We start from the raw sequence: 25367 nt of genomic DNA, 5'->3' as shown, positions 1-25367 counted from the left end.
TATGTGCTGAAGTGATATGGAAAGTTGTGCACGCTTGTTAACCGTTACACTTATGTACTGTTCTGTTTTACTTATTTACATATTTATGTTCAGATTCGTAGCTAGAATTAGGTTTATTTTGCACGGAGTGGTATATCATGGAACATTGCCTAATCACATTGCATGTAAGTGGTAGGTTCACATGTTAGAGAGAACCAGGCCCGGACGTCCAGGCTTATGGGCCGTAAGCCCAGGTCTAAACTGTTACTACCTAGTTTCGGCCCATTTATCTCCTGGATTCGGCGGAGCAAAGGAGCGAGAGAATACAAAGCCCAGTTCGATCGGGAGACAAATCGGTTCCTCCGGCTCCGATGACCCCGCGGCGGCGCCGGCCGGCGGCGGCGATATGGCGGTTTCGTGGGGGGCTTGAGCGTGTCGACCACCGGTGTGCCCTCGCCGCCGTGGACCGAGACGACGGCGGCTCCCTCCTCTCTGCTTCCCCAGGTTCAGTATCTCCCCACTCCTTCCCTTCCCCTCCCCTCTCATCCCCTTTAAATTTTGCAATGTCCACGTAGTTAGATGCTCTCTCTGCTTGCACGTAGACTAGATGGATTTGTGCGCAATGCGATGGATAGTGACCGTGTTGTTGTCTAGTAAGAGCTTCTGACATGTGTCGAAGGTGGTGTTTTGCTGAATGCTACAACCTATGTGAGCAAAAGAGCAAAATGTCGATGCGGGTTGCCATGGAACTAATTAGGCGCGCGCGATATATAGCTGTATGGCAAATTGGCAATCAAATCACTTCGTAGCCCTTGTTTTCCTGCCTTGTGGTTAATTTCTGATTCCGCTACTGGTTATGCTAGATTTACAAGTAAGAATCGATCTGTGACTGAATGAGATATAATCATTACATTTGAGGAAATTTGAAGAATTTTATTGCTGCAAATTTGACCACAGAAGCTGCCTCCCTAACATCATAGGAGTAAAGCTGCATAATTAATCATCCATATTGCAGCATTGCCTCTTCATTTGAGCTTGCTATGTGAAGCTGCTTAAAAATGGGACAAACACTACAACAGTAACTTTATTATTAGCACTAAAACTTTATTCTTGCATAATTTGTAGCAAATAGTACTATGCAGCTTCATTGCTTGTGCCCTAGGGCCTAAGATAACAGCCACAAACCTACACCAACTCAGCAACGTGTGACGCGTGCAGCAGTCTCATATTGAGATGCTATTGGGGATGCCCCTGGCAGTGATCCCCTCAGCTGCCCCCTTATTGTCTGACGTGTTGGGGAACATCAGTGTGTAGGGGAAATTGGCTGGACCGACCCGGTTCTTGAGCAGGGGGTCCTTGTTCATGTTCAACACTTTGCTCTCAATCTCCACCAGCTGCCTGCTGAACCTCTTGAATGCTTCCAGTGCCTTGGGGTCTGATGTCCACTCTGGCGTGTCACGCTGCCCAAGATAGATCTCATCCGTTGAGTGCTTTGATAGAATCTCAATGAGCGAGACACCGAGAATGGTTTGGAATTGGCTGGTGATGGTGCGGATGAAGAACTTCTCTGGGTTCTCGTCCAGCTCTGTGTACTCCTTGGAACCCGGCTCGGGCATCGGCCGCCGGCTTATGGTCGGACGGTTTGGAAGATAGCCCGCGTATGGGTACTGCCCGAAATTGACGGCTGCGTGTAGTGCTGATGCAATCCAGATGATTGTGGTGCAGGCCTTGGTGAGCTCAGGCAAGCTCTGCATCTTGGGCCACCAGTCCGCGTCCTTGAGATCACCATGCCCGACTTCCCGCACCTCCTTCCACCATGCTTGCAGCTCCACATCTCCCTGGAGGACACCATCGTTTGGGTAGTAGATGGCACAGTACTCAGTGACCCACTGCTCGATTGCTTGCCAGATCGCCAGGCCATCTGTTGCATAAGGGTAGTCCTTGATCAGTAGCTTCACCTTGGATGGGCTTGATGGGTCCTTGATGGCAATGCCTCTGCATTACAAAATTAGGATGTTATTCAAAGTTATGTTATTGTTGGTTCTTGTTGTGATGTGGCTCTCGGTGTTTAATTACCTCTTTATTAGATCATCCGGAAGGCCCTGTTCCGTGAAGTTCCAGTTCTTGTAAACTGCTGAAGACATTGCCAGAGCATGTTTGCCAGGAAAGACAGTTTGTTCGAAAATGCCACCGCCGTTGATGAGTGTCTGGCGTGCCAATGCATTGATTGTCATCGTGTCGCGATAGTGTGGCTGGAGGAGCTTGTACACAGGGTGTGTCACACTGAGCTGGCGGTTTGTAGCGATCACGAAGGGCTCCATCACAGCATGTGTGTTGAGCCTACAAGAGTTTACATCAATGATGAGGTTAGCTTACTGCTTTCAGGAAAGAACTACAGTTTGCCACTGCCAGTACGTACCAGTGGCTGATAAGCTGGTGCCAACCGGAGTCATTAACAGCAACATAAGCCTTGGCCAGCTGCCACACCCAAGACTCAATGCCACTTGATGCAGGTGTATGGACCTTGCTCTTTGCAGTTGTTAGGTTGCCCTCGATGTGTGGCAAGCTCAGTTCAATTGCTAGTGGCTTCAGGGTATCATCATCACGTAAGAACAACAGGGTCCTTGTGGCATAGGTGAAGATACCATCAAGGCTGTTAATGTCAATGAGGAATGGCATGAAATGATCATGATGATCCAGAATGTAGAGCCTGTTGCTATCCAGTGCCTGTGCAGAGCCATAATTGACAACAAATCAACTTTGGCAGTTTGTCAAATGACTATCGATTGCACTGTAAATGAAATGGATCACTGCCTAACCTGTTGCACGCTGAGGCCTTCGAGGTTCTTCTCAATGTGAGCTGGGGTGATTGTGCTAGTCTGGTCACCGTACTTGCTAGGATCAAGAGTACTTTTTGGTGGGAATTCCTATGAACAGAGAATTATACATTAGCATCAGCTTGTTTTGTTCATGCTTGCTAGGAGCACAAAACATCAAAGACTATGTAATGTTGGATAGTTCACCGTGAGACGCCTGATGACCATGGGATTCAGACCAGCAAGAATCTCTCGTGCAAATTCCTCATCTGTCCTCCAAGCAACCTCATTCTCTGCAACAATGCATAGTACAACAGTTCGCTAATTGTCCACTGCTCATCGACTATGGCAATTGACACAATGGCTAAATCATGGTACCTTTGATGATATCAGGTTTGGGGAACTTGAGCAGGTAGCTGCCTCCAACCGGAAGCAGGTCCTTGATAAGTTGGACAGGGAAGCTCTTGCGCAGCTCCTCTAGTGCTGGGATGCTGGGAAGCTTCAGGCCTCCCCTGTAGAGCTTCAAGATGTCCTCGAACGAGTCAAATTCACCAGGTGTGAGATCAACATATGTGCGAATGGCAGGCAAGATGCCCTGAACAATTGCCTTGATCGAGTACCCAGCAAAGTCTGACATCTTGAGGTGCGCGAAGCGCTCATCGCTTGGCACGTAAATTTGTTCCAGCAGTGATAATCTGCTCTCCGAGTTTGGGTCTGCAGCCATGGATATTCACGCAAATTAGATCTTACTAGTTTATGAACTTGTCTGTCAAGAAGTGCTCTCTAGATGCACAGAACCAAGAGGAACACTGTACCTTTTTTGGTCGGAATTCGGCCAGTACGGCCACGACGCGGGTAGGGGTGCTTCTGCGAGCCACCTAGGACAGGGCGTGGGTTGTCCCTGTCTGGTTCACCGAGGTCATTGTAAACATCGTACCGGTAGATGCGGTCATGCTCTTGATACGGCCCTTGCCTGTCCTCCCCTCTGAGGTACCTCAGCTCGTCTTCACGGTATGGCCTCAGTGCTTCTGGCATTTGGCTGGGAAGGTAAGACTGCATCCAATGGAAGATAAAACTGTAGGAATTAATATCCAGATTCCAGAACTAGAGAAGTCCTCACTTTGCATCACAGACTTCATTCTCTTAATTATTGGCATAATAGATGCATCTGATGCACTCTTGCAGTTGCCACAAACTTTCCATTTGTGTCTAGTCATTAATTTTGGTGTTCGTGATTTCACAGAAACTGTTGCTCCCTATTACTACTTCACTTTGGATGTTCTGCATGTAGTTTAGGAGCTTAATTGCAGAACTTTTTACTAAGTATATGATCGATGATTAATTAAATATAATATAGTCATTCACTATCGTTTAAACTATGCACAAGATGTTAAATTACTCACGATAACCTTAAACAGGATAAGAAGATCTGCCAAGAACAGAAAGGGAGGCGTTGTGGTATTTAGACTTGCTAATCACTCCTGACTTACATTGTTTGCAAAGAAGATACGATTGTAGTGGTACTTTCCAACAGGGTAGATCCAGGAGTTGGCAACAAACACAATAGTGTCACAGCCAGGGACATCATGGAGGGTGATGGTCTTGAGGAAGAACTTGGTACTGTGGTGGTTCTTGATGATGATGGCCCCTGGCACACCATGCTTGTCCATCTCCCAGTTGAACCTCACTGTGAGCTTGGACTCCCCTTGTGATACCGATGGTAAATTTGTCAACCCCTGCTCCAGATTCGCCTCTGATCCAACTATCCCCCTGCCCTCATTGTCTGCACATAGCATATAAGACAATAGGTTAGTCACTTCATTTGTGTCACTGGTCGTTTTCACCTTGTTTCCGTTCAATCTGTGCTGAGTACTGAGTGCTGATCCTTGATTCTTTCTACATAGAAAACATGTACAAACTCATGCAAAGTAAGCGAGGAAGAAATGGAGAAAGATCAGTACTTTGGTCGGCAACAGTGGCGCTGACAAGCTGGCAGGTGATGCTGTTTCCAAAGACCTCATGGACGTTGTCGAGGAGCGAGGCAGTGAAGTCCCTTGGATCCAGTAATTTTCGGCTCATCAGCACAGCCAAGCCTTTGATCTTATTTCCATTTTTCCCTGTCAGCTTGTCCTTGAGCCCTCCCAGCATTCTGTGATACTGTAGTCAGTGACAAAAGAAGCTATGTTGTTGGTGGTGTGTGTATGTTGCCGTTGCAATGGATGGGGAAGAACTTAGCAATGCAGCTGAGTTTTTATAGAAGGGGGAGAGGGAGGTTCGCGATGTCAGTGTGCCCATGAGTATTGGCTACTAATGCGACTATGCAAGTGGATACTATGTCAAGTGGAAGACCGAACCCCAAGGCATCAACTAGCCCATTCACTTGGACAACACACTGTAAGTTGCTTTCTTTTAGTCGAGAATTGTAGAGATATTTCTCCTGTTTTGAAACTTTGAAGAGTATCACATTTTAGCTTGAAAATTTTTTAGGGTGTAAATTCGAAGTCTAAGAGATCGAGCTGGTCATCCTTGTCTCACAGCCTTGTCAAAATATTAATACTTATTCCCTTGTTGATAGAACCAGGCAAGGGTTCGGCATTTTTGAGTCGTATGAGCTGGGTTCATATTGGCATTGAAATGAACCATCTGTATGTGAACCTCACCAACTCTTGGCTCTTGAGGTGTGCTGCCAAAAATATTCGAACAGTTTTCATGGGTGTGATACACATTGGCCTCCTGCCTAGTACTAGTATATTTCTACATTATCCTTTTTATTATGAGGTTTCACCCTTAGTGATCCTATAGAAGTTATGGCATTACATTAGTATCAACTGTCATTTACAGTAAGGTGTTAATTATTCCCTATTGGCCTCTTGGCTTTACTTGCTGACAGGTCCACTTCAGCTGCACAATATACTGGATAAGCACTGAACGAAGACTGTATTAACTTATTAGCAGTTTGAAACGTATTTGATGCCCGTGCCAAGCAACTAAACAAGAGGCCTTCGAATTGTCATTGACGAAGACCTGAGCTACGGGCCTAAGGTGTGTCCATGTTTTACTCCAGTTTGGATCATGTGACCGGCATCTTGGATCTTGCCAATTGCAGTCCCAGAAATTCAGGTAGGAGCAAATGAAATGAGGGGCATATGCAAATTGGGACTATCTTTAGGACACGTTTGCAGGCAGGATTATTTTTGCCGTTTATATGGGAAATCGAGCTGATTTGAATTAGATTCCTGTATTTGGTTTCATGTACTTGAGTTGAATGCGCTTAAATGCGTCCGATTTCCATAGGCTTCAGTAGAGCGTGTTTAATGTTCTTTCTACCTCCAATTTTAGCAACTCTTTGATTCTGTGCGCATGCAGCATATTTCTTCCAAGGAAGTACACCTATCATGAAAGATTCGTTGTAAAAATATGAACTAAAATCGAACCTTCCAATCATTAATAGGACTTCTCCAGATTTGACCACTAACATGGCAACACATAATAAGATTAAGTAGAACGGCCATGTAACGCTTTGAAGCAAATGTAACACGTGCCTTTTTCATTAGCATGAAAAATACTATTCGAACATAGAAGTCGCAGAGAGTTCTCAAGCCCCACGGTACATATTGGCGAAACCCATATTTCAGGACATAGACAAGAAAAGTTTAACAAAAGCTCAATGGACAATTTCACGATAAAGATGGACACCAGCCGAAAATGCCATGATCATAACATGAGTAATTCGTCATACTTATATATGTAAAGAAAGCAATTGCTATGGATTTCATCAAGTTCATCACACCGAGAAAAAAAAAAAAGATGATACATTACATATGTTCACAAATTCACATTATTACATGTACACAGGGTAAACCACATATATATTGTTCAAGCGGCCAAACAGGTAGTAGTGATCTTCCAATAACCTGCATCATTATGCCATGCCCTTATCTTCCCATTGACCTTACATGATTACATCTAGTGGCCTGTTTGTTGCCGCTCCCACCTTAGGTCCTCAGAGTACTCCATCATGGCTGCCCTTGGATCACCGTCTGTGACAGATAAGTAGTACGCAGCGGTTCCGTCATCGGTATGCAAGCTTCGCTTGACTGACTCCAAAATCCTTCTGCTTCGTCGTTCTGCAGCAGCAGTGTTTGTCGAGGATTCTGCTTTTCCACTAGGGCGTCCCTGGGGATAAAAGACTGCAACCTCTCTTCTAGCGTTATAATCCATCTCAATGTAGCATGTGCTACCCTGAAGAATTTCAGGATTGCTGATCGGTATCAGAAGCCTCTCCCTCGAGTAGATCCCATGGTCGCTCATCATGTTGTTGAAACGTTTTATATCGGTCACCTGCTTGCAATTCATAGAGCACCAAAGAGTGAAGAACGTTGTTCACACAAGCAAAGTGCATCTTTGTGGAACAAAGGAGACAAGTGTGCAGAATGGTATAGATAAACAGAATTCACAAATGTACAAAGTAAAGTTATGTATGGTTTTCAAAGTTCAGCTGCATCAACTATTAAAGAGAGTATTCCAGCAAAATTCATACCACACAAATGGCTATATCTATAATCAACTCTACACGGCAACAGATAGAATCTAGCAGCTGAAGGTGCATAGGCATTGTGCAGCAATCCCTAAATAATCTTCTTTGAACAAGAGTGAATCTCATGAATTTGCAACTATCATTAACAGTTTAGCACATAGCAGGAATCGTCCAACTTTTGCACAGTCAAAAATTAGTGGTGAGCTCCACAATACTGAGAATGGCCAAAGGTGTCAAACGCCAGGTCCTAGATTATTTAAACCTTAAAAAATGTATTGAATTGTCGTGCTTGTTCTTATGGCTACACATTATCAGCGTCTCAGTGACTAGTAACCTTTGTTCATTTCATTCCAGATGACCTCCCTTCTCAGCAACCACTCAGAATATTCTAAGCTCCAGTGTCTCCATCTTTGGATAAAAAGACATGTTACTGTTGTTTAAAACTATCGCTTGTCAAAATTAAGTGCTGCTTGGATCTTCCACGGGGTAATTAGGGGCAAATCTATATGAGAATCATACTCTTTTGCGTATAACAAGAAGGATAACTAGGCGCAAATATGCATAGAGCTAGCGATAGAGCCATAATCGAGCATCAGACGGGCCGATGGTTAGTACCTGGATGGAGTACTTGAGCGCGATGCCGGGGACGGTGTCCCCGCGGCGGACGGTGTGCGAGAGCGCGAACCGGGCGAGGGACGCGGCGCGCCAGAAGGCCCTCGTCTCCGGCTCGCCGACGACGCGGCGCACCCCCCAGGGCGACGCGAAGGCGGCCTCCAGCACGGCGCGGTCGGAGGCGACCCCGCGCCACAGCCGGCAGACGCACGCCGCCCTCGCGAGGTCGGGCGGCGGCAGCCTCTGCAGGACCGCGCGCAGGAGGTCCCCCGGGAAGTCGTTGCTCCCCCCCTCCATCGCAGCCGGGGTACGATCGGGGCAAAGGCAAAGACGGATCGGAGCTCACCTCGGGCGAGAGGAGGATGGCTGTGGCTGGGGGCGATCGTGCGCGGCGCCAGCTCCGCCGCTACCGCGGCCGGTGGAGGATCGGAGGAGAGGAGGGAGATCGCGAGGTGAGGCGGCTCGCGTGCGGTGGCGCGGCCGTGGCGGAGTCTGGGATGATATGTGGTGTGGTGTTGACGAGTGGTGTGCGTGCACGGCGCTGCAGCCGCCGCGTTTGCTTAACGATCCAATTTTTATCTGAAAAACAAAAAACATAAATACGATGGTAGTAGTATTTTAACGGAATAGCTAACGCGGGACTAGGAAACTAGGACTAAATTTAAGTCCCTCTCACATGTTTCTGTGAGAGGGACTAAAGTTTAGCCCCACTTTAATCCCTCTAACCAAACACCACCTAATAGCTAATCTTATAATAACAGTAGTCTACTTATAAATAATTTGTTCGAGAAGTTTAATATTTTGAAAAGCAGTTGACAAATCAGCTTTTGAGAATTTGAAAAACTATGTTTTCCTAGCTTTGGACTTTTAGCTTATTTTTAAGATTCTACCATTACAACTTCTCAAAATCTAAATTAAAGGCTGAACTATTTGAGAAGTTTCTAATTCTAGAAGAAATTGAAACTAGAAATTTCTACAAAAAGATCCCGAATCTTATAACTATGATTACCACAAGTAGATCGTAAATCTTATACCTATGTATTGTACCGATACTAAGGGTCTGTTTAGTTGGTGAAATGAAAATTTTTGGATGTCATATCAGACGTTTGACCAGATATTGGAAGGGGTTTTCGGACACGAATGAAAAAACTAATTTCATACTCCCTTTGTTTCACAATGTAAGTCATTCTAGCATTTCCCACATTCGTATTGATGCTAATGAATCTAGACATATATCTATCTAGATTCATTAGCATCAATACGAATGTGGAAAATGCTAGAATGACTTACGTTGTGAAACGGAGGAAGTAACTCGCATGGAAACCACGAGACGAATCTTTTGAGCCTAATTAAGCCGTCATTAACACATGTGGATTACTGTAACACTTATGGCTAATTATGGATTAATTAGCCTCAAAAAATTTGTCTCGCGATTTACATGCAAAGTGTGCAATTATTTTTTGGGGCAATTGTGTTTCAGTCCTTGATTTACAATTCAATTGTGATTTTACCCTTACTTTTTAGGGTTTGTGATTTTGCCCCTGCTTTTCTGAAATGAAGCACCCGTCTGCCCCTGGTTTTGACATAAGTTTGGTGGGCCTGAAATTTCCGAATTAAACGAATAAAGAAAATGTTATTATTATTTGTGAATGACCATTCTACCCTTGGTTCAATGAGCAAAATCCCGAATTCCTTTACTGTCCGGGTTGCAAGCGCTGGGTTGCAAGTGGCGGCGGCGGCGACGCGCGGCCAGCGCGCGGCAGGGAGGAGAAGCGGTGCGGGCCAGCGCGCGGCGGAGTCGGGCGCGGGCAGGGAGGTGCGGCGGCGGCAGCGTCGCGGCTGGCGCGCGCGCAGGGAGGTGCGGCGCTCGCGCGGCTGCACGCGCAGGGACGGCCTTTGGAGGCGCCGCGACGAGGATGACGGCGAGGAAGAGGACATTGCCGTCGACGAGAGGGACTCGCTCGGGCTGCCGTTGCCGGTGGTGAGCAACTGCTCCTCGTCGGAGTGTGAGTACATGGCCGAGTCAGAGGCTGAGCTGGCGAAGACGGAGGAGAAGTGCGCGTCGGCGTCGTCAGCGTCGGAGTACGAAAAGACGTCGCAGTCGAGCACGGGGAGCGTCGCCTTCCATGGCGCTGCCGACGCCGGAGGAGACGGGCATAAGGTGAGTGTTAGTGCTGCTTCTATTATTCTGCGTTTAGTTAGTTGGGATTTGGGATGGCATAAATACAATGGTGATCGATCACGATGCCCATGCATGCTGTGGGCCAAAATCATCCATGCAACTGTTCGTTTATCAAGACTAAATCTCTATCACGAGCAAAAGTGCAAATATCTGTCACTTTTTACCTCCTTTTTTCTAATCATTAGACATTAGTGTTCGTTTTGCTCTAGAAATTATCATTGAATGCCAAAACATGTCAGGGGTATATTTGTCCATTCACCACAAATTTAACACCATTACCATTAGTTAACAAAGTAGGGGCAGGCGGCTACTTCATTTAAAAAAGCAGGGGCAAAATCACAAACCCTAAAAAGTAGGGATAAAATCACAATTGAATCGTAAAGCAAGGATAGAAACACAATTGCCCCTTATTTTTTTTATCTATTTTTAATGCTCCATAAATGTGTTTAAAAATTCGTGTGATGTTTTTTAAAAAGTTTTTAAGAACTAAACAGGGCCTAATCTGGTTCATGTCTGGTACCATAGTAATAGAACTGGTACCTACCATACCGTGCTGAAGTTACGTTAATGTAATTCCGTTCAACGGCACGGCGTTATGTGGTACGAATTACTCCGAAAATGCTCCTCTTCGAACGTTCGATCAAATGAAAAATGTCGGATGCCTACGACCAGCTCAATCCTTACATGCTAATTTCTCCTTTCTTTATGTTGATGCCAGGGAAATGTTGTAAATCAGCAGTCTGGTGGATTGGACGAACCCTTATCGTACTGTAATATACATGCACATGCCTAGTTGTTTCTTTTCATTCTTTCCTCCTCTCTTTAAATATTTTTTCTCCTAAATTACTTATCCGATCTATGGACCGATCACACCGTTGTATTCGTTGCAATTAAATCTTTACAATAAGATATTACATGATTATATTATGTCAAAAGAAAAACATGTGTTTCAAACCATTAAAACAAAATGATTCATACGTGTTAGTGATATGTTTCAATATGTGTCTTGTTTCACAAAATTCCTGAAACTACCTGCTACTACTCTCTCTCCACCTCATGCATGCATACATGCATATGTTTTAGCAAGCTTCAAAATGATTTTTCCCTCAAATTACCTATTCAATTTATGATCCGATCACAACATTGTATTCGTTGTAATTAAATCTTTACAACAAGATATCGCTTGATTATATTTTGATAAAAGAAAAACATGTGTTTCAATTCGTTAATACTTGTTGTTTCATATGTGACAGCGGCATGTTTCAACGTGTATCTTCACCATGTTTCATAAAATATCTAAATGTTCCAGTTGCTGATTTATTTTTTCACCATATATATAGCATAATGTTTTACTTGTTGGTTAACTGCAATATTTAACCGTCCGATTTTTTTTTCAATTTAAAAATGTTTCACCTAATATAGTCATGATGTTTCATTCTGTAATGATCAAATGTTACCGTGTATTGAAACATTCTTTCGCTATTCGTTGAAACATTATTTTCATATAAGATGAAACAGCGTCCGATAAAACATTTTCGATCTACTTAATGAAACAATTCCGATATACTTGGCGCAACAGCGTGCAACATTAAAATAATTCAATAATAAGCTAATTTTTTTCATCGGATTATATTCATGTGTGGTCTTGTTTTAAAATTTTAATTGCAATGAATTTAATGGTGTAATCGGATCATGTTTTGGATAAATATTTTAAGAGAAAAAATAGTTTAAAATTTGTTTAATCCATGCATGATGGATGGCTGGCGCACCTGTGCATGGATCGGACTGTCGCGCGAGACGTCCGATTTTTCGTTTCGCGCCGTACGTCCGACGCGTAGCATTCTCCGAGTACTCGCTAAAAAATGATCCAATTTGGGATTCACACTCGTGGGTTTGATGGGCTGGAAGGGAGCACGTCAAAGTGGGGCCAGTTAGGACGGCCCATTAGGCCCGGAGGAGCGCCTATCTGAAGTCCAACACCCGTCCAGGCACCGGCTCTCCGCCGCTCGAAGCATCTCTCTTCTCACCGGAATCTCGAGAGCACAGCGCCGCCCCGACGACGAGATCCCTCACCGGCGCCGCCGCCGCCGCCGCCAGGAGGCCGAGGGGCCATGACGACCATCCGCCGGTTCTGCTGCGACGACCTCCTCCGCTTCTCCTCCGTCAACCTCGACCACCTCACCGAGACCGTGCGTCCGCCCTAAACCCTCGCCGTCTCCTTTTTCTTCTCTTGATTTCGAGCTTACCCGTCGGTATGCTCGTCGCAGTTCAACATGTCCTTCTACATGACGTACATGGCTCGCTGGCCCGACTACTTCCACGCCGCCGTCAGCCCCGGGGACCGCGTCATGGGATACAGTACGTGTTCTTGCCCTTGGGGGCGGCTGGGTCTGTGCTAGCTGTTGCTAGTGATTCTGCGTCTTTGTTTGTCAGATTCGCTGAAATTGTAGAGTAAACCCTGCATTTCCTCTGGAAAACATGAGAATTTAGGGATCTTTTGGGCGCTACAGTGCCCGATTGGAATGTGGTTCGCAGGAAATTTATGATTTGTGGAGGTTCCAGTGGAGTCTAATGGAATCTTGGTAGTACTATTTATTTGCCGATTAGGACTTATTATTTGCCTCTTTGGGAAGGGTGGAACACTATGACCTGAATTGGGAGCAGGCGAGCATGTTGTTCATAGTAGTGTTAAGAGTAACCCTTTTAGTGCTGAATGCAGTATTCTATAGTGGAGTATTGAGATGATTCACCTGTCTGAATAGATGAGCACTGTGCAATATTCTAGTGGATATGTATAATTTTTAAAATTTATATATTTTCCAAGTAATACAAAGTTCACCTGCAAAAGGCTATGGGGTCAGTTGACCCCAAATCTGCATTTCCACCATTGTGTAATGTTATGTCTGCAATATTTCTTCCTCCTCCACATTCTCCTAGTTTAGTTTATGTCTTTGTGGCCATTCATTTATTTGGATGTCTGTTGCAGTCATGGGTAAGGTTGAAGGACAAGGTGAATCTTGGCATGGACATGTTACAGCAGTGTCTGTTGCCACAGAATTTCGGAGGCAGAAGCTAGCCAAAAAACTTATGAACCTTTTGGAGGAAATCAGTGACAAGATGTAAGTATCTCAACTATGACTATCCCTATGATTGAACCTTCACGCCGATTTGGTGATTGTAAACTATACTGACTATTATTGAATTTTGTGCTTATTGTGCATAAACAACTGTTCATTTGATATATCATGTTCTTCAATCATTCATTTTCTGAATTCCTTAGCAATACAGTATTTAATCTCATTGTACTTTTGTATCTGCATGATATCAATATTGGTTGAAACTTATATATTGTCATTCTAGCTTTGCTAAGATCAAGGAACTTATCCCTGTTTAATGAGCTTAGTTCAAGTTTAAGGTCCTCTTGTATCCTGTGGTCTGTGGGGCTGATGACTGACCATGTGAGCTGTAGTAGTTCTGCTGTTAATTGATATAGGCCATAATTGTCCTTGCACAAGTATTAAGGAGGTGATAAAATTCCCCGCAAAAAAAAAAAAGGAGGTGATAAAATTGAGAATGCTTACTAGGAATTTAGTTCTGTTATGTACCATCTCATGATTGTTTTTGGAGGATGAGGGAATACTTAGTAGTTTGTATGGGTTTTAACGAAAGCTGCATACTGAGGAAAGATAATAAGCAGGGGCATGGTTGGGAAGCTCATTCCATCGACATGCAGGCATTATAAAATCAGAAAATATCTCAAATATATACCTTAGATTTTCAATTGAGGACTGATTATCATATCAGATTATCAGCTATGATCATAAGCATTGCAAGCTAGAAATTGTAGTATGGTAAGACGGTAATGTATTACTGTTCTGGCCTACTAGTTCTGTGAACAATTTCCATTCAGTAGGATTCTGTAGAGTTTGACTGGGTATTTCCTTCCACTAAGCACATACCTTAGATAAAGAATTGGATTCTTGAATTAAAAATATCAGCCTGTTCCATTGCTCTATTGTGGTATACTTGTTTTTGCTAATGCCCCATTTATTTCGACTTTATGATTCCATAACTGTTGTTGTCATGTTATTTATTATAGATTCTAATATTATGCTAAAAATGGTTATCCTTTCAGGGATAAGGCCTACTTTGTGGATCTCTTCGTAAGAGCATCTAACATGCCAGCAATAAGGATGTATGAAAAGGTAAGCTTCATACAAATTTCATGATCATCTAGCACTCTAACTCACTGATTTATATGATTACACATTTATATATGAATACTGAATAACAAACGCTTGATCTTTCAAACTAGTTTCTTCTACTGCCCCTAAACAGAATTGTTTTAGTGAAAAAAAAAATCATGTATGAAGGTTTCAGCATAGAGTTTATTCTTGAAATTTTGAATCCAAAATGACATTTTTTCTAGTGAGCTTATCAAATTATGTTCCTGGTTTCCATAGCTTGGCTATGTGGTTTATCGAAGGGTGCTCCGCTATTACTCAGGGGAAGAAGATGGCCTTGGTAAGCACTTCCACAGTGCCAAATCATCACTTTGTGTCATATTCAAATTCATTGTTCTAATGGCGTTGCTCACTTCTGTCCTTGTTTTTGCTTAGATATGAGGAAAGCTTTGTCACAAGACGTTGAAAAGAAGTCCATCATACCACTGAAGAGACCAATAACACCGGATGAACTTGAATATGATTGAAGTTAACTTCTAGTTACTTCCAGTGTTTTGTTTGCTGTTAACTTCTATGGTGATTTGCCAAGTGTCTTTTGTCTCCAGTAGTATCATCTAGTGATCGTGCTGTTTTCTTTTCTGCATCCTGATAAGATTCAACATAACTCTGAAGGTGATTCTATCGTTTTGGAATGGAATGCAGCACTGAGTAAGTAGTCTATCTTGGAATGAGGTGCTATCTTGTAACCATACCGTTATTTTCTTGTATCGAGGAGTTCCACGTCTGTATCATTAGCCTCCACACGATTAGAAACCAGATGAGACCTAAGTATTGCTAAAATGTGAATGGGCCAAGTCTGATATTCTGCAGATGTGGAGTTTTGACCTTGGTAGCGGGCGTAACGCGAGTTCACAACTTCACATACGTTAGCACTGCAGAGAGGAGTAAGAAAATTCATCAAACATTTAATATAAAATTGCCAAATTTCTTAAGATTTCTTCTCAAAGTTACATCAACCCTTGGAATACTGATAAACATACGTGAAGAACTTGCACTCGTGTTTGTTTGAGCTATGAACGTCGATAGGAAAAATCATCGATGTATGTAAGTCGTCCTCTAATTGGCCTTAAATATGACTGTAGCCGGTAGCTCCCATATCCGGCTCTCATTTTATCGTGCTCAAAATTCCACTAATATATTGACAATAGCTAGAAAAAGAATATCCATTGGACAGCAGCGGGGACCGTATTTGATCTTGTTAGGGCAAAAAAAGATTTTGGAATTCCTACACCCTCCAGGCCTTTATACAGTCCAATCAACCAGTGTCTTTCTTATTAGGGAATAACAAAATTGGTATTGCCCTAAACAACGAATTTGATAGGATACGTGCTTCCTGAAGTCCCCCTATTTGTATATGAGAGCATCACGCCCTGGTCCTACGCCGATGTAATGGACTGGGATACCAACCAGCTCTTCTATCCTCTCCACGTACAAACGAGCAGTCTCTGGGAGATCGCTGTAGTTTCGTACAGAGGAAATGTCGTCCTCCCACCCAGGTAGAACCTCATATTTGACCTATACCAACAGAGAGAACATAAGAATTTTCATCAATTACCAAGAGTCACATTGAGTGATTTAGTGCTCTCATATGCTGCCTGTAAAATTATGGCATGGAATATGAGTAAATGGAACAGGATCAACTGCTCTTCCTCACCTTAATTTTCTCCAGAAGATCAAGGTCTGCAGGGAATGATTCAATTTCTTTACCATCTTCAGTACAATATGCAATTCCCAGCTTTACTTCCTTGAGGCCAGTTAACACGTCGAGTTTGGTCAGATTTAAAGATGAGAAACCGTTTATTTGGCAGCAGTACTTGAGTGCAACTATATCAAGCCAGCCACAGCGCCTCGGTCGACCTGTCGTTGTCCCAAACTCCATTCCAGAAGCGCGGAGCAAATCACCAGTCTTACCCAACAGCTCTGTTGGGAATGGGCCAGAACCTACCCTGGTTGTGTAAGCTTTTACCTGCACATGGAAATATTAAGTTTTGTAGGGAGAGGAAAAGTATGGATTGTTAAGAAGTTTAAAGATAGCTGTACCGACCACTCCAATGAGATCACCGATACTTCTAGGAGCAATACCAAGGCCAGTGCAAATACCACCAGCTGAGGGACTCGAGGAAGTAACAAATGGGTAAGTACCAAAGTCAATGTCTAACATGGTGGCTTGACCACCTTCAACCAATATTTTCTTATTCTGCAAGATTGATTGATTCATGAAGTGCACAGTATCAGTAATATAAGGTCCTAGACGCTCGGCAAACTTTTCGTACTTCTCAACCTCCTCTTTAAGGGTCTTGGTACTGTACTCAAATCCTTCAAAGCGCAGAGCTGCATCTCTCAGCAAGGTATTGAGTTTAGCACCAAATGTATCCATATGCCGCAGATCACTGACTCTAAGTCCATTCCTTATAACTTTGTTTGAATAGCATGGCCCAATTCCCCTCTTTGTTGTTCCTATAAGGGAATTTCCAAGCTCTACCTCTCTGAGCCCGTCAACAGTTTGATGAAAGTCAAACAAAAGATGGGCACGATCTGATACTAAAATTCTTCCTTCACAGGAAATTCCATTTGATTCTAACCCATCAATTTCTTTGAAGAACCCAGGAAGATGAACTACTGCTCCATTACCAACTACACACATTGTCTTCTCATTGAGGATACCTGATGGAACAAGATGTAATGAAAACTTCTTTCCCTCTGAATTATATATAGTATGCCCAGCATTAGCTCCACCCTAATAACATAAAACATTCTACAAGTTAAAACAAAATATATATATATATATATATGATCAAATCCTATTGGACAAAACTAAGTCTAGTCTTATTGCCACCTTAAGAAAACTGAACTTCATAAAGGTGTGCAAAAACCTATAAAAATTAGTCAATACAACAAGTGCAGAGAGAACAGTAGGAGAAATGAGCACTATGTAATCAAGGTTTTCCATGAAGCAGGATAATCATTTTTTTTAACCCATAAGAACTGCTTGTGTAAAGTGAAAAGGCAATATCCTTGCCATAAAGGAAATGCACCATTAGTTATCAATACTGCATTACTGCCTCGACTAGATAACCGGAAGGGTTATCGGTATTTTAAGATGTTTTATAATTCTATTTTGTTAGTACGAAGGATTCGACATTAAAAAAATGAACATATAGAAGGAATATCCATTGTGGTTATGGGTTTAGAAAAATTGGGAATAGACAAAATGCTTTCTGCAGATATATTAAACTGATGCTTAGAATAGTTCAGCTATCCTTATTCGTTAATGATGATACAGCCATAAAAATTATCATCATAAAAATTAAAGATATATTCAAGAATGAGAAAACAGCAAGGCTCTCGAGTCTCATCAAGAATACGTTGAGATCGGAAGGGCTTCACAGAATTCAAGAAAACTGGGGACCAATGGTACAAGTACAACCCATGCTGATATCAGTACTTATCATCAAAACCAAGCAAGAACCAAAATGGAAGGGAGCCTTGGACTACTAAGCTTCCTTCGTAACACGGAATTTCTCCTGTTCTGCTAGAGTTGAATTTCCCATGTATAAAACGACTTTCTGTGATAGTGTTGCGATCAAAGGAGTACAAAGTAGCAGTAGCTTACAGTAGTACGGTAAAGGCAGTCTTCGTGGATGGCGCCGGAAGATAAACACCCTTCAAGTAATGATCATAAAGCAAACTAACGCAAATTACTACTCCCCTCTGTCAGAAAAAAACCAACCTAGTACGGAACGTGAGACATCCTACTATGTTGGTTTTTTTGGACAGAGGGAGTACATCTCAGCTAAAGGATCGCCTCTGGAAACTCACCAGCGCCAACGTGAGAACTCGTACTATCCTACCACAAGGAACCAATTAATCGAACACCTTCCGGACAAACTGACAAAGCAAAGAGGAGCAGAGAGCATCACCCAGCAAAAGAAGCGCGCGCGACGGCGCGAGACGGACCGACCTGGCAGCGTGCGACGATGTTGAAGCGCTGCGCGAGGATGTCGACGAGCTTTCCCTTCCCCTCGTCGCCCCACTGCGTGCCCAGCACCCCGGCCACCTGGCTCAGCGACTCCAGCCGCCCCTGCGCGGCCGCCGACTCCGGGGCCGTGGCCACGGATGCCGCCACCCTCAGCGCCCGGCGCGAGCGCGGCGCCACCGCGCATGGCGCCGGTGGCCTCGCGGCGGCGGCGGGGAGGAAGGAGAGGGAGGCGGCGGCGGCGGCGGCGGGGTCCAGGCACGGAGGGGAGAATGGCATGGCGGCGACGGTGGAGGGAAATCGAGGAGAGAATGGCGGCTGGTGGTGGGCCCTCCCCGCCTGCTGCTGGGTTTGGAGGCGACGGTCGTGGATGTGCCCGTTCGTTATCTTCTCTGTTCGATTCTCCCGTCGCGAGATCGGACGGCTCGGATGTTTCAGAAATGATTTTCTTCAATTGTGTGTTCCAAATCTTCAAAAATTCGTTTTGGTCGAGTTTTGGGGGAAAGTAAGTTGTTGAATTTCAGGAGATTTGGTGAAATTCGTCATCTCGCCGGGGCTCGCATTTCAAACAATGACTTTCAGAACGTGTGGTTTGCTTATTTGCGTTGTACTTTGGGAGCAACAGTTTGAACACAGATTTAAATTTCTCGTTTAAATGTGAATCGCGCTGCTTGTAAATTTTCTTAATTTTGATTTGCTTTCATTCTAGCCGTTAAATTTCTGGAGCTAAGATCGCCATCTACTCATCATGTTGCATTTTGCAGCATCACCAACCGGCCAACAGATATCAGGCCCTAAACTCCTGATTGAGAATTGTGTAGCTAGATGAGCACCTGAGCAGCAACCGCGTCAAAATTTGGAAGAGTAATAGCTACTAATCATCAGGGAACACACTTTGGACACTAGGTAAATAGCTCAAAATTTTCTACTGAGGTATCTGGGCATATTCTTAAAGCCCATGTAAAACACCTAAACATCAAAATGGAGCTGCTTATCATGCATAAGAATACGTAGGTGTGCTGATCATGGCAGCAACTCCACAGAAGCAGCGACCGATGAACAATTTGTCAAAACAGATACAGCATGGAGCAAATGAAGTTCGAGCCTCAGCGACCTTTGGCCGAAGCACTGGAATCAGCATTCTTTTTCCTTTTCTTCAGCAAGTTCACCTTGTCCTTTTTCCTTTCCTGGTTAATCTGTAGTTGCAAAGGGTAACAGATTAGTTTAGCTCAAAGCCACTTAAATTTAAGCTGAAACAGGGAAATGCTTGTGGCATCTACAAGGCATATGTTATAAAATTTGGCAATGTGGCTAAAATTTCAATGGATGACATGGCTGCAACAATGAACGGATGTGAAACAGCAAGCAAGCAGAAAGTGACAAATACATGCAAGGCATAAGAGCGCAGACCTCAATTGCTTGAAGAAGGCCTCTCTGCTTGCGAGACATAAGGGTCTTGGAAATGTCAGCAGCATCCTTCTCGGCTTGTTTATGAGAGTCCTCCATATGATCGTCAGCTTCTTTAGTATCACTTTTGTCCACAACATCTGGTTGGTTATCTGCCGTCCTATTTGAGAAGGTCTTTCCTTCGTATTCCATCCTCAGCTCATCGTGGTACTGCTTCTCTAGCATCTCCAACTTTAGAAGAGAAAAAGGCAAAATGAGACAACAGAGAATGCTTTCTGTACAAGAAGCAAATAAGATGACAGCAGAAAGGACTAATGTTTTGTACTACATGGTGTTGAATTTACCTTCCTCTTCTTGTCAGCAATTTCATTAGACTCTGATCGATCAATAATTGCCTCTACCAGTGAATTTTCCATATCTTCGTCGCCTAAACTTGGCAGAGGTAACACCTGGCTTTGAGCAGCAGCTTGCAGCCTCTTAATGGTCTCTGCATACTCAGGAATGTAACCCTCTGCATCATTGTCCACAAAGGGAGATAAATGTGGTGGAGGCACCCTGAGACCAAAAAAAAAAGGAATATTGATGGCAAAAATTAGGACAAACATAAGTATAAAAAATTAGATCAACTTTTATGCATCTTTATAGTTCATTTTTGCAAACTGTGCAAGTACAGACAGTAAAAAAAGGCTGTCAATTTAACTAAATGTTAAATTATACATGAACTATATTTCAGTAAAGTTGTTTCCACCTAAGAACCATCAATATGTGCAACCAAAATGTGAAAACAGCATGCGACAAATTAAGGTATTGCAGTACAGTGATTTTTAATTAAGTTGGAAGTGGGACAAACATTGGGCTCTCAACTACAGGAGTGCAAATATTATATAATCAGCACTTAACAACTATTAAAGGGATATCTCCATATGATGTTAACAGCAAGCAATTGTCATTAGTGAAGGCTGCCCCCAACTAAGGTTGGAAATAAACACAAATATCCACCCACAAATTTTAGCAAACATATGTAGAAGCAACACACAAGGCCACACAAATAATCAATAAAAATTACATATATAATACATGTGCCATGAGGTATACCTCCCGACAATATAACCTTCTGTCGGCAATATGATGCGAGCATTCACGCAATCATATATCCACTGTGGTTGAACATACTCCCTAGAGAGGAAAACGTGGCTTTGGGTCGGTCTATCAACAATCTGCAAAATAATGAGTGATATCAGTAATCTGCAAAATACCGTAACTACAAGATAAAACTACATTAGAGATAAATTGGAAACAAATGGCTGAGCTAATTGTTATATATGATTATTTGATATTTAAACGGTATTTTATATTTAACAAAAGGGTAACAATAATTTTATCCATCAATTTGGGCAACCTCTGGTGTAATCTTACAGAAAGATAAATATACCTGATGAGTGATGTCTTCATCTGTCTCATCAAAAGGAGCTCCTTCTCCTTCCCATGAAACGGTACCACCAAATGCTGGAATGATAAATAAGAGAGATTCCCTAGGCACCTGAAAGTGGAAAACAAGACAGATAATAAGATAAGTATATTGAAGATGATCTAATTGAACAAACATACCCCCAGGGATATCCCCAGGGTACATAAGTTTCCACTGGCCTACCTCACGACTTAGGTAGAACTTCAGGTTTTTGAATAAACTCCTGCATTCTTTGGCATCAGCGTCGTCTGCATCAGCAGCAGTAGATTCTTGTACAAGATGCATCAGCGCTCCAGGTTCATTAGTTGGGAGCTGGTGTTGAAGTTGTGCCAATCTGAGTTCAGACTCATCTGTTTTTGAGCTCTCTTTATTGTCTTCATCCTTTTTGTCTTCAATTAGTCCAGCAGGTTCTGAATTTCCAGGTACTCTTCCAGAAGACATGTACCGGCACAACGCATAGAGCTCTAATAGGAGAAAAACAGTGTTGTCAACCAAAAAGATCCCGAAAAAGAAGAATTAAAAAATAAAGGGAAATTATTAGCTATTTGAGAAGGATAAAACGTAGGTTCACCAACAAAACTACAACAAGCACCAACACTTACCAGAAGCTAAAGCTTCCAAACGAGGATCCAGAACAGGAGGATAATTTACATTTATCGAATGGTAAAGCTTGAAGTTTATAAATCCCAGAAGTGTCTGCAGGTAGTATAGAACAGTCAAAAAATTGAAAGAACCATTGTACCAAACACTGTTGAGATCGGCATTTTTTTTATATATACTAAGTGATCAATCTTGAAAAGTTATTGCTAGGTATCGTAACATTATATCTGAACATTTTCAGCATGATCATAGGTCTGTCAGGTGTACATGGTTATAGCCAGACTGCAACATAATTTATTTACAATAGTCATATCTTCCATGCAACAGAATATTAAATATTAAACAGAGATTCCAAAACAAAACAAGCATATATGGCTTCAGACCTACAATTGAAACAATAGCAGCAATCATAGAAGATTGTAGCCTGCAAATTCTTGCAAGACAGAACACACAAGAGCCAAGATTGTTGCACTCAAAGAAATGTGCTTGCATTTACCCCCATGATATTTCCTTTTATTTTACCGCGTGCAATCGCATTTTATTGTGGATCAAATTTTCGTAACAGTTCCAGTACTATTTGGATAGAAGTGGTGCTATATTGCTGAATAAAGCAGGAAATACATAGTAATTAGGAAATTAGGACAGATCATCGTCATTGTCACCTCATAGAATTCCAAAAAGGTAAGCATCACATTGAAGTCAACGTCATCAGTTAAAACTTGCTGAAGAGCATGTGGAGTTAGCCAGGTGATCTTTTGACCTTGAACTTCAGCCTGCAAAAAGTAGTTATATTATATAAATATATATACTATAGCATGCACAGTTACAGTGATTTTAAAGGCAAGGACTGCAAGTAGACATAACTACACAAGCTTACTTGATAATATATGCCCTTGACGGATATAAATGTCTTTCGCAGGGAATGAGTTCGAGATATATATGCTTGCCATTCATGGCTCAACCTACAAAGTACAAACATGTCCCCAAATTAATAAAAGGTATTAGCAACGCCAAACAAAGTCAGGTACAGCAATTCATTATAGCAGCAATAAAGATGGGGCAATGTAGCACGATGAACAAATGAACTAGGAAACTACAAGAGCCCCTTGGCTGGGAGTGTTGTGTGTGAATTTGAGGGAGGGGATTCATTTACAACAGAGCATACCTGCGGCAATTATGAATCCGCTGAACTTGCACACGTTCACCTTCAACAGCAGGCAACGCAGCAAAAAGATGCACCATTGTTAGGCAATCATCCAAGTCACGAAGAGCATCAACAAAAGTTGGATATCTGTAAAGCAAAAATATGGGGATGATTTATAGAAACAAATACGGTATGGATGTCATCAGCAAATCACTTTAAACCTGGTACCTTTCAAGAATAAGCCTGTCAAGTTTGTAAGTTGGTGGTCGGTTCAATAATCTGTCTGCAAGATCTTTATTTTTCTTAGCAAACGCCTTTTTGACCTTCTTCCTGTGGACCTTGATTTCTCTGAAGTCAAACAACAATGAAATGTCATTAAGAGTGGAGACATCACAAACCAAGAATAGCATGGTCTTATAACTCACTTTTTAATGCAAAGACAACATGCACCACACTGTATCAACTAAAGTTCTAATGAAACTCTAGATTATATATAAAGCATGAATTATGATTCCCGTGTCAACGATCAAGTAATTGTGAGCAACTAGTCTATCTGCCATTCTGCCAACCATCAAAATATCATTGATGAAGCACCAAGGAGAATAATTCACATGGCCTAGCTAATGGCTCTCTGAAAACCTACATTATAATTATTTCCTCAATTGTATTCGGTAATAAAATACAAGTTTCTATCTTGCTTGCCATTTTCTCCGCTGCATAAACTGTGACAGAAACAAATTGCACAATTGCAGCAAACAAATCAAATAACAAGAACACAACACAAACCGATCACTAGCACAATTAAGATATTTTCATATTGCCTATCTCAGTGGCCTAATAACAAATAAGAAAATTGAAAGCATTGTTATCTCATTAAAAATTAAATATGTCTGCAGCTAAATTTTGTGATAGTGATACATTATATGCCCTTAATTGCACAGAGAAATGTGCAATCAACCAAAAAGGCATGCAATTCAAATGCTCAGTGAGTGAATACTGAATACTTCTGTAGCCGCCAAGAAAAAACACAGATGGTAGACCTTTTGCAAGAAAACTTAAGTACCTAAACTTCTCAATCAAGGGATCATGGGCCAGGAAGGCAATATCCTTCATGTGGTAGTAGGTCTTGTGGTTCCCTTCCACCTTCTTCTTTGGATCCCGGGGAAAGACGCCCTTGAGAATGCATAGCTTCCTGCAACGGATTGCAAAATTTTAAGCAGTCAGAAAAAAAAATCCTACATCGCTTGCAGTATAAAAGCTATACGTAACGCAGAGAATAGTGAAGGTAATCCTAATGGCCAATAGGCGTATCGAACAAATTAATTAGCTTAATGGAGTGTACAGCTTAAAGCTTCAGCGTAAAATGTGTAAAATTTCCCAGACAGCTTTGTTAGCTCCAACAAAACCAATAAAAATAGCCACAACTACACTCGTTAATAGCTCCAAAATGACCCAACATATCATTAGTCAGTACTCAGTAGTAGCAGCTGGGAGATTAGAGGATGACCTGAAGGTTGCGAGGCTAATCTGCAGGTACTTCACCGCCTTGGTCCTGGTGATGTACTTCGCCGCGTTCCCCTCCTTCTTCTTGCCCTAGAGCATCCACGAAAGCAGCGGTGAGAGGCTCCGCGTACAACAAGGAGAGGGGTATTCGGGGGGAGGAGGCGGGAGGAAGACGGGGTGAATTACCGCAGGCCGGTAGTGCTTCGGCATGGCGGCGGCGGCGGCGGCGGCGTGGCTCCTCGGGGAAGGGGAGCGGGGGAAAGGAGAGGCCGAAGAGGGGAGGGGGGTTTTTAGGGTTTTGGTTTATATTGCGGCGGATGGCTTTGGGGCCTTGGGTTGGGCTGAAAGGCTGGAACCCGGCGCGGCGCTCACTGAGAGGAGGTGAAGACTGGAGACTTGGGAGGTGGGAGCCGGCCTGTCAGCGTCTGCTTAACGCTTAGTACATATTCTTCTCGTAAAAGGGGATTGTTCAGTCGATTTTAGAGAGAGATGTACTCCCTCCGTCCCTAAAAAAAAACAGAAACGCTAAAAAAGTTACGATAGTTTTTCCCTTAAAAATATATCGGTTTATGGTGCATTGAATTGACGTCAAGATTGGTGCTAAAACAACAGTATACTAAGGCCGGGAGTCCAGCATAGCAAACATCTTTTCTTGAAAAAAAAAAGAGACACTTCTCATATATTTATACAAATTTACATAGTAGTTACATTCCACTTACACACCACTTACATATATAATTTTAGAATTTACATATGTAATTTTAGGACTTACATATGTAATTTTGAGACTTACATTGTAAATACACTAAAATTTCATATGCAATTTTAGGGACTTATAATGTAAACACATACCGACTATTTTTTCATGAAAAATATGGCGCCATAAATATAGCTACTCC

General features: G+C 42.7%; 5 protein-coding genes, 1 long non-coding RNA gene and 1 pseudogene across 7 annotated transcripts; 2 read left to right on the top strand and 5 right to left on the bottom strand.

The window, feature by feature from the left end:
- Positions 1-319: 319 nt before the first annotated feature.
- On the top strand, positions 320-6634 carry LOC127766499 (uncharacterized). Of its 2 annotated transcripts, none has more exons than XR_008016241.1 (4): positions 320-483; positions 4214-4603; positions 4700-5189; positions 5686-6634. It is a non-coding gene; the product is annotated as an uncharacterized LOC127766499 (long non-coding RNA). The 2 variants fall into 2 exon arrangements; XR_008016242.1 differs by lacking the exon at positions 320-483 and adding an exon at positions 3414-3842.
- On the bottom strand, positions 1037-4943 carry LOC127766496 (linoleate 9S-lipoxygenase 1). The gene is made up of 9 exons (XM_052291551.1): positions 4757-4943; positions 4286-4578; positions 3611-3848; positions 3174-3509; positions 3003-3088; positions 2799-2906; positions 2399-2706; positions 2056-2319; positions 1037-1974 (listed from the first exon to the last, which is right to left on the bottom strand). The coding sequence occupies exons 1-9, from the start codon at positions 4941-4943 to the stop codon at positions 1203-1205; spliced, it is 2592 nt and encodes an 863-aa protein (XP_052147511.1). The 3' UTR covers positions 1037-1202.
- On the bottom strand, positions 6518-8489 carry LOC127766498 (F-box protein At1g55000). Its single transcript, XM_052291552.1, has 2 exons — positions 7948-8489; positions 6518-7136 (listed from the first exon to the last, which is right to left on the bottom strand). Exons 1-2 carry the CDS (start codon positions 8239-8241, stop codon positions 6762-6764), a joined length of 669 nt encoding a protein of 222 aa, XP_052147512.1. The 5' UTR covers positions 8242-8489; the 3' UTR covers positions 6518-6761.
- A 1124-nt stretch (positions 8490-9613) lies between these two features.
- Positions 9614-10102, bottom strand: LOC127766385 (uncharacterized; annotated as a pseudogene).
- Positions 10103-12105: 2003 nt separating this feature from the next.
- LOC127766080 (N-terminal acetyltransferase B complex catalytic subunit NAA20) lies at positions 12106-15028 on the top strand. The gene is made up of 6 exons (XM_052291110.1): positions 12106-12315; positions 12394-12484; positions 13113-13245; positions 14262-14331; positions 14590-14650; positions 14746-15028. Exons 1-6 carry the CDS (start codon positions 12238-12240, stop codon positions 14835-14837), a joined length of 525 nt encoding a protein of 174 aa, XP_052147070.1. The 5' UTR covers positions 12106-12237; the 3' UTR covers positions 14838-15028.
- Positions 15029-15215: 187 nt separating this feature from the next.
- On the bottom strand, positions 15216-18681 carry LOC127766078 (adenylosuccinate synthetase 2, chloroplastic). The gene is made up of 4 exons (XM_052291109.1): positions 18332-18681; positions 16415-17107; positions 16025-16336; positions 15216-15885 (listed from the first exon to the last, which is right to left on the bottom strand). Exons 1-4 carry the CDS (start codon positions 18623-18625, stop codon positions 15715-15717), a joined length of 1470 nt encoding a protein of 489 aa, XP_052147069.1. The 5' UTR covers positions 18626-18681; the 3' UTR covers positions 15216-15714.
- Positions 18682-19122: 441 nt separating this feature from the next.
- Positions 19123-24793, bottom strand: LOC127766077 (pescadillo homolog). The gene is made up of 14 exons (XM_052291108.1): positions 24655-24793; positions 24473-24558; positions 24029-24157; positions 23194-23313; positions 22987-23112; positions 22699-22783; positions 22484-22594; positions 21824-21917; positions 21405-21685; positions 21186-21293; positions 20849-20970; positions 20098-20308; positions 19757-19984; positions 19123-19542 (listed from the first exon to the last, which is right to left on the bottom strand). The coding sequence occupies exons 1-14, from the start codon at positions 24676-24678 to the stop codon at positions 19453-19455; spliced, it is 1815 nt and encodes a 604-aa protein (XP_052147068.1). The 5' UTR covers positions 24679-24793; the 3' UTR covers positions 19123-19452.
- Between the last annotated feature and the right edge of the window lie 574 nt (positions 24794-25367).

The sequence above is a fragment of the Oryza glaberrima genome, chromosome 3 (genome assembly GCF_000147395.1).
Source record: "Oryza glaberrima chromosome 3, OglaRS2, whole genome shotgun sequence".
Classification (NCBI taxonomy): domain Eukaryota; kingdom Viridiplantae; phylum Streptophyta; class Magnoliopsida; order Poales; family Poaceae; genus Oryza; species Oryza glaberrima.
Note: the sequence above shows the minus strand (reverse complement) of the source record. Positions and strands in the feature narration are given on the sequence as shown.

What these genes read in the sequence shown, in the direction of transcription:
- LOC127766496 (XM_052291551.1), bottom strand. Translation starts at nt 4,943, where the DNA reads ATGCTGGGAGGGCTCAAGGACAAGCTGACAGGGAAAAATGGAAATAAG. An exon ending in TGGTCATCAGGCGTCTCACG is followed by an intron (nt 2,907 to 3,002) that starts GTGAACTATCCA and finishes CTCTGTTCATAG; the next exon opens with GAATTCCCACCAAAAAGTAC. An exon ending in CCGGATGATCTAATAAAGAG is followed by an intron (nt 1,975 to 2,055) that starts GTAATTAAACAC and finishes TTTGTAATGCAG; the next exon opens with AGGCATTGCCATCAAGGACC.
- LOC127766077 (XM_052291108.1), bottom strand. Translation starts at nt 24,678, where the DNA reads ATGCCGAAGCACTACCGGCCTGCG. An exon ending in TTTGGAAGCTTTAGCTTCTG is followed by an intron (nt 21,686 to 21,823) that starts GTAAGTGTTGGT and finishes TTCTCCTATTAG; the next exon opens with AGCTCTATGCGTTGTGCCGG. An exon ending in GCCTTCTTCAAGCAATTGAG is followed by an intron (nt 19,543 to 19,756) that starts GTCTGCGCTCTT and finishes TTGCAACTACAG; the next exon opens with ATTAACCAGGAAAGGAAAAA.
- LOC127766078 (XM_052291109.1), bottom strand. Translation starts at nt 18,625, where the DNA reads ATGCCATTCTCCCCTCCGTGCCTGGACCCCGCCGCCGCCGCCGCCGCC. An exon ending in ACATCGTCGCACGCTGCCAG is followed by an intron (nt 17,108 to 18,331) that starts GTCGGTCCGTCT and finishes TTATGTTATTAG; the next exon opens with GGTGGAGCTAATGCTGGGCA. An exon ending in TCGGTGATCTCATTGGAGTG is followed by an intron (nt 16,337 to 16,414) that starts GTCGGTACAGCT and finishes TTCCATGTGCAG; the next exon opens with GTAAAAGCTTACACAACCAG.
- LOC127766498 (XM_052291552.1), bottom strand. Translation starts at nt 8,241, where the DNA reads ATGGAGGGGGGGAGCAACGACTTCCCGGGGGACCTCCTGCGCGCGGTC. An exon ending in CGCTCAAGTACTCCATCCAG is followed by an intron (nt 7,137 to 7,947) that starts GTACTAACCATC and finishes AATTGCAAGCAG; the next exon opens with GTGACCGATATAAAACGTTT.
- LOC127766080 (XM_052291110.1), top strand. Translation starts at nt 12,238, where the DNA reads ATGACGACCATCCGCCGGTTCTGCTGCGACGACCTCCTCCGCTTCTCC. An exon ending in TCGACCACCTCACCGAGACC is followed by an intron (nt 12,316 to 12,393) that starts GTGCGTCCGCCC and finishes TGCTCGTCGCAG; the next exon opens with TTCAACATGTCCTTCTACAT. An exon ending in GGACCGCGTCATGGGATACA is followed by an intron (nt 12,485 to 13,112) that starts GTACGTGTTCTT and finishes TGTCTGTTGCAG; the next exon opens with TCATGGGTAAGGTTGAAGGA.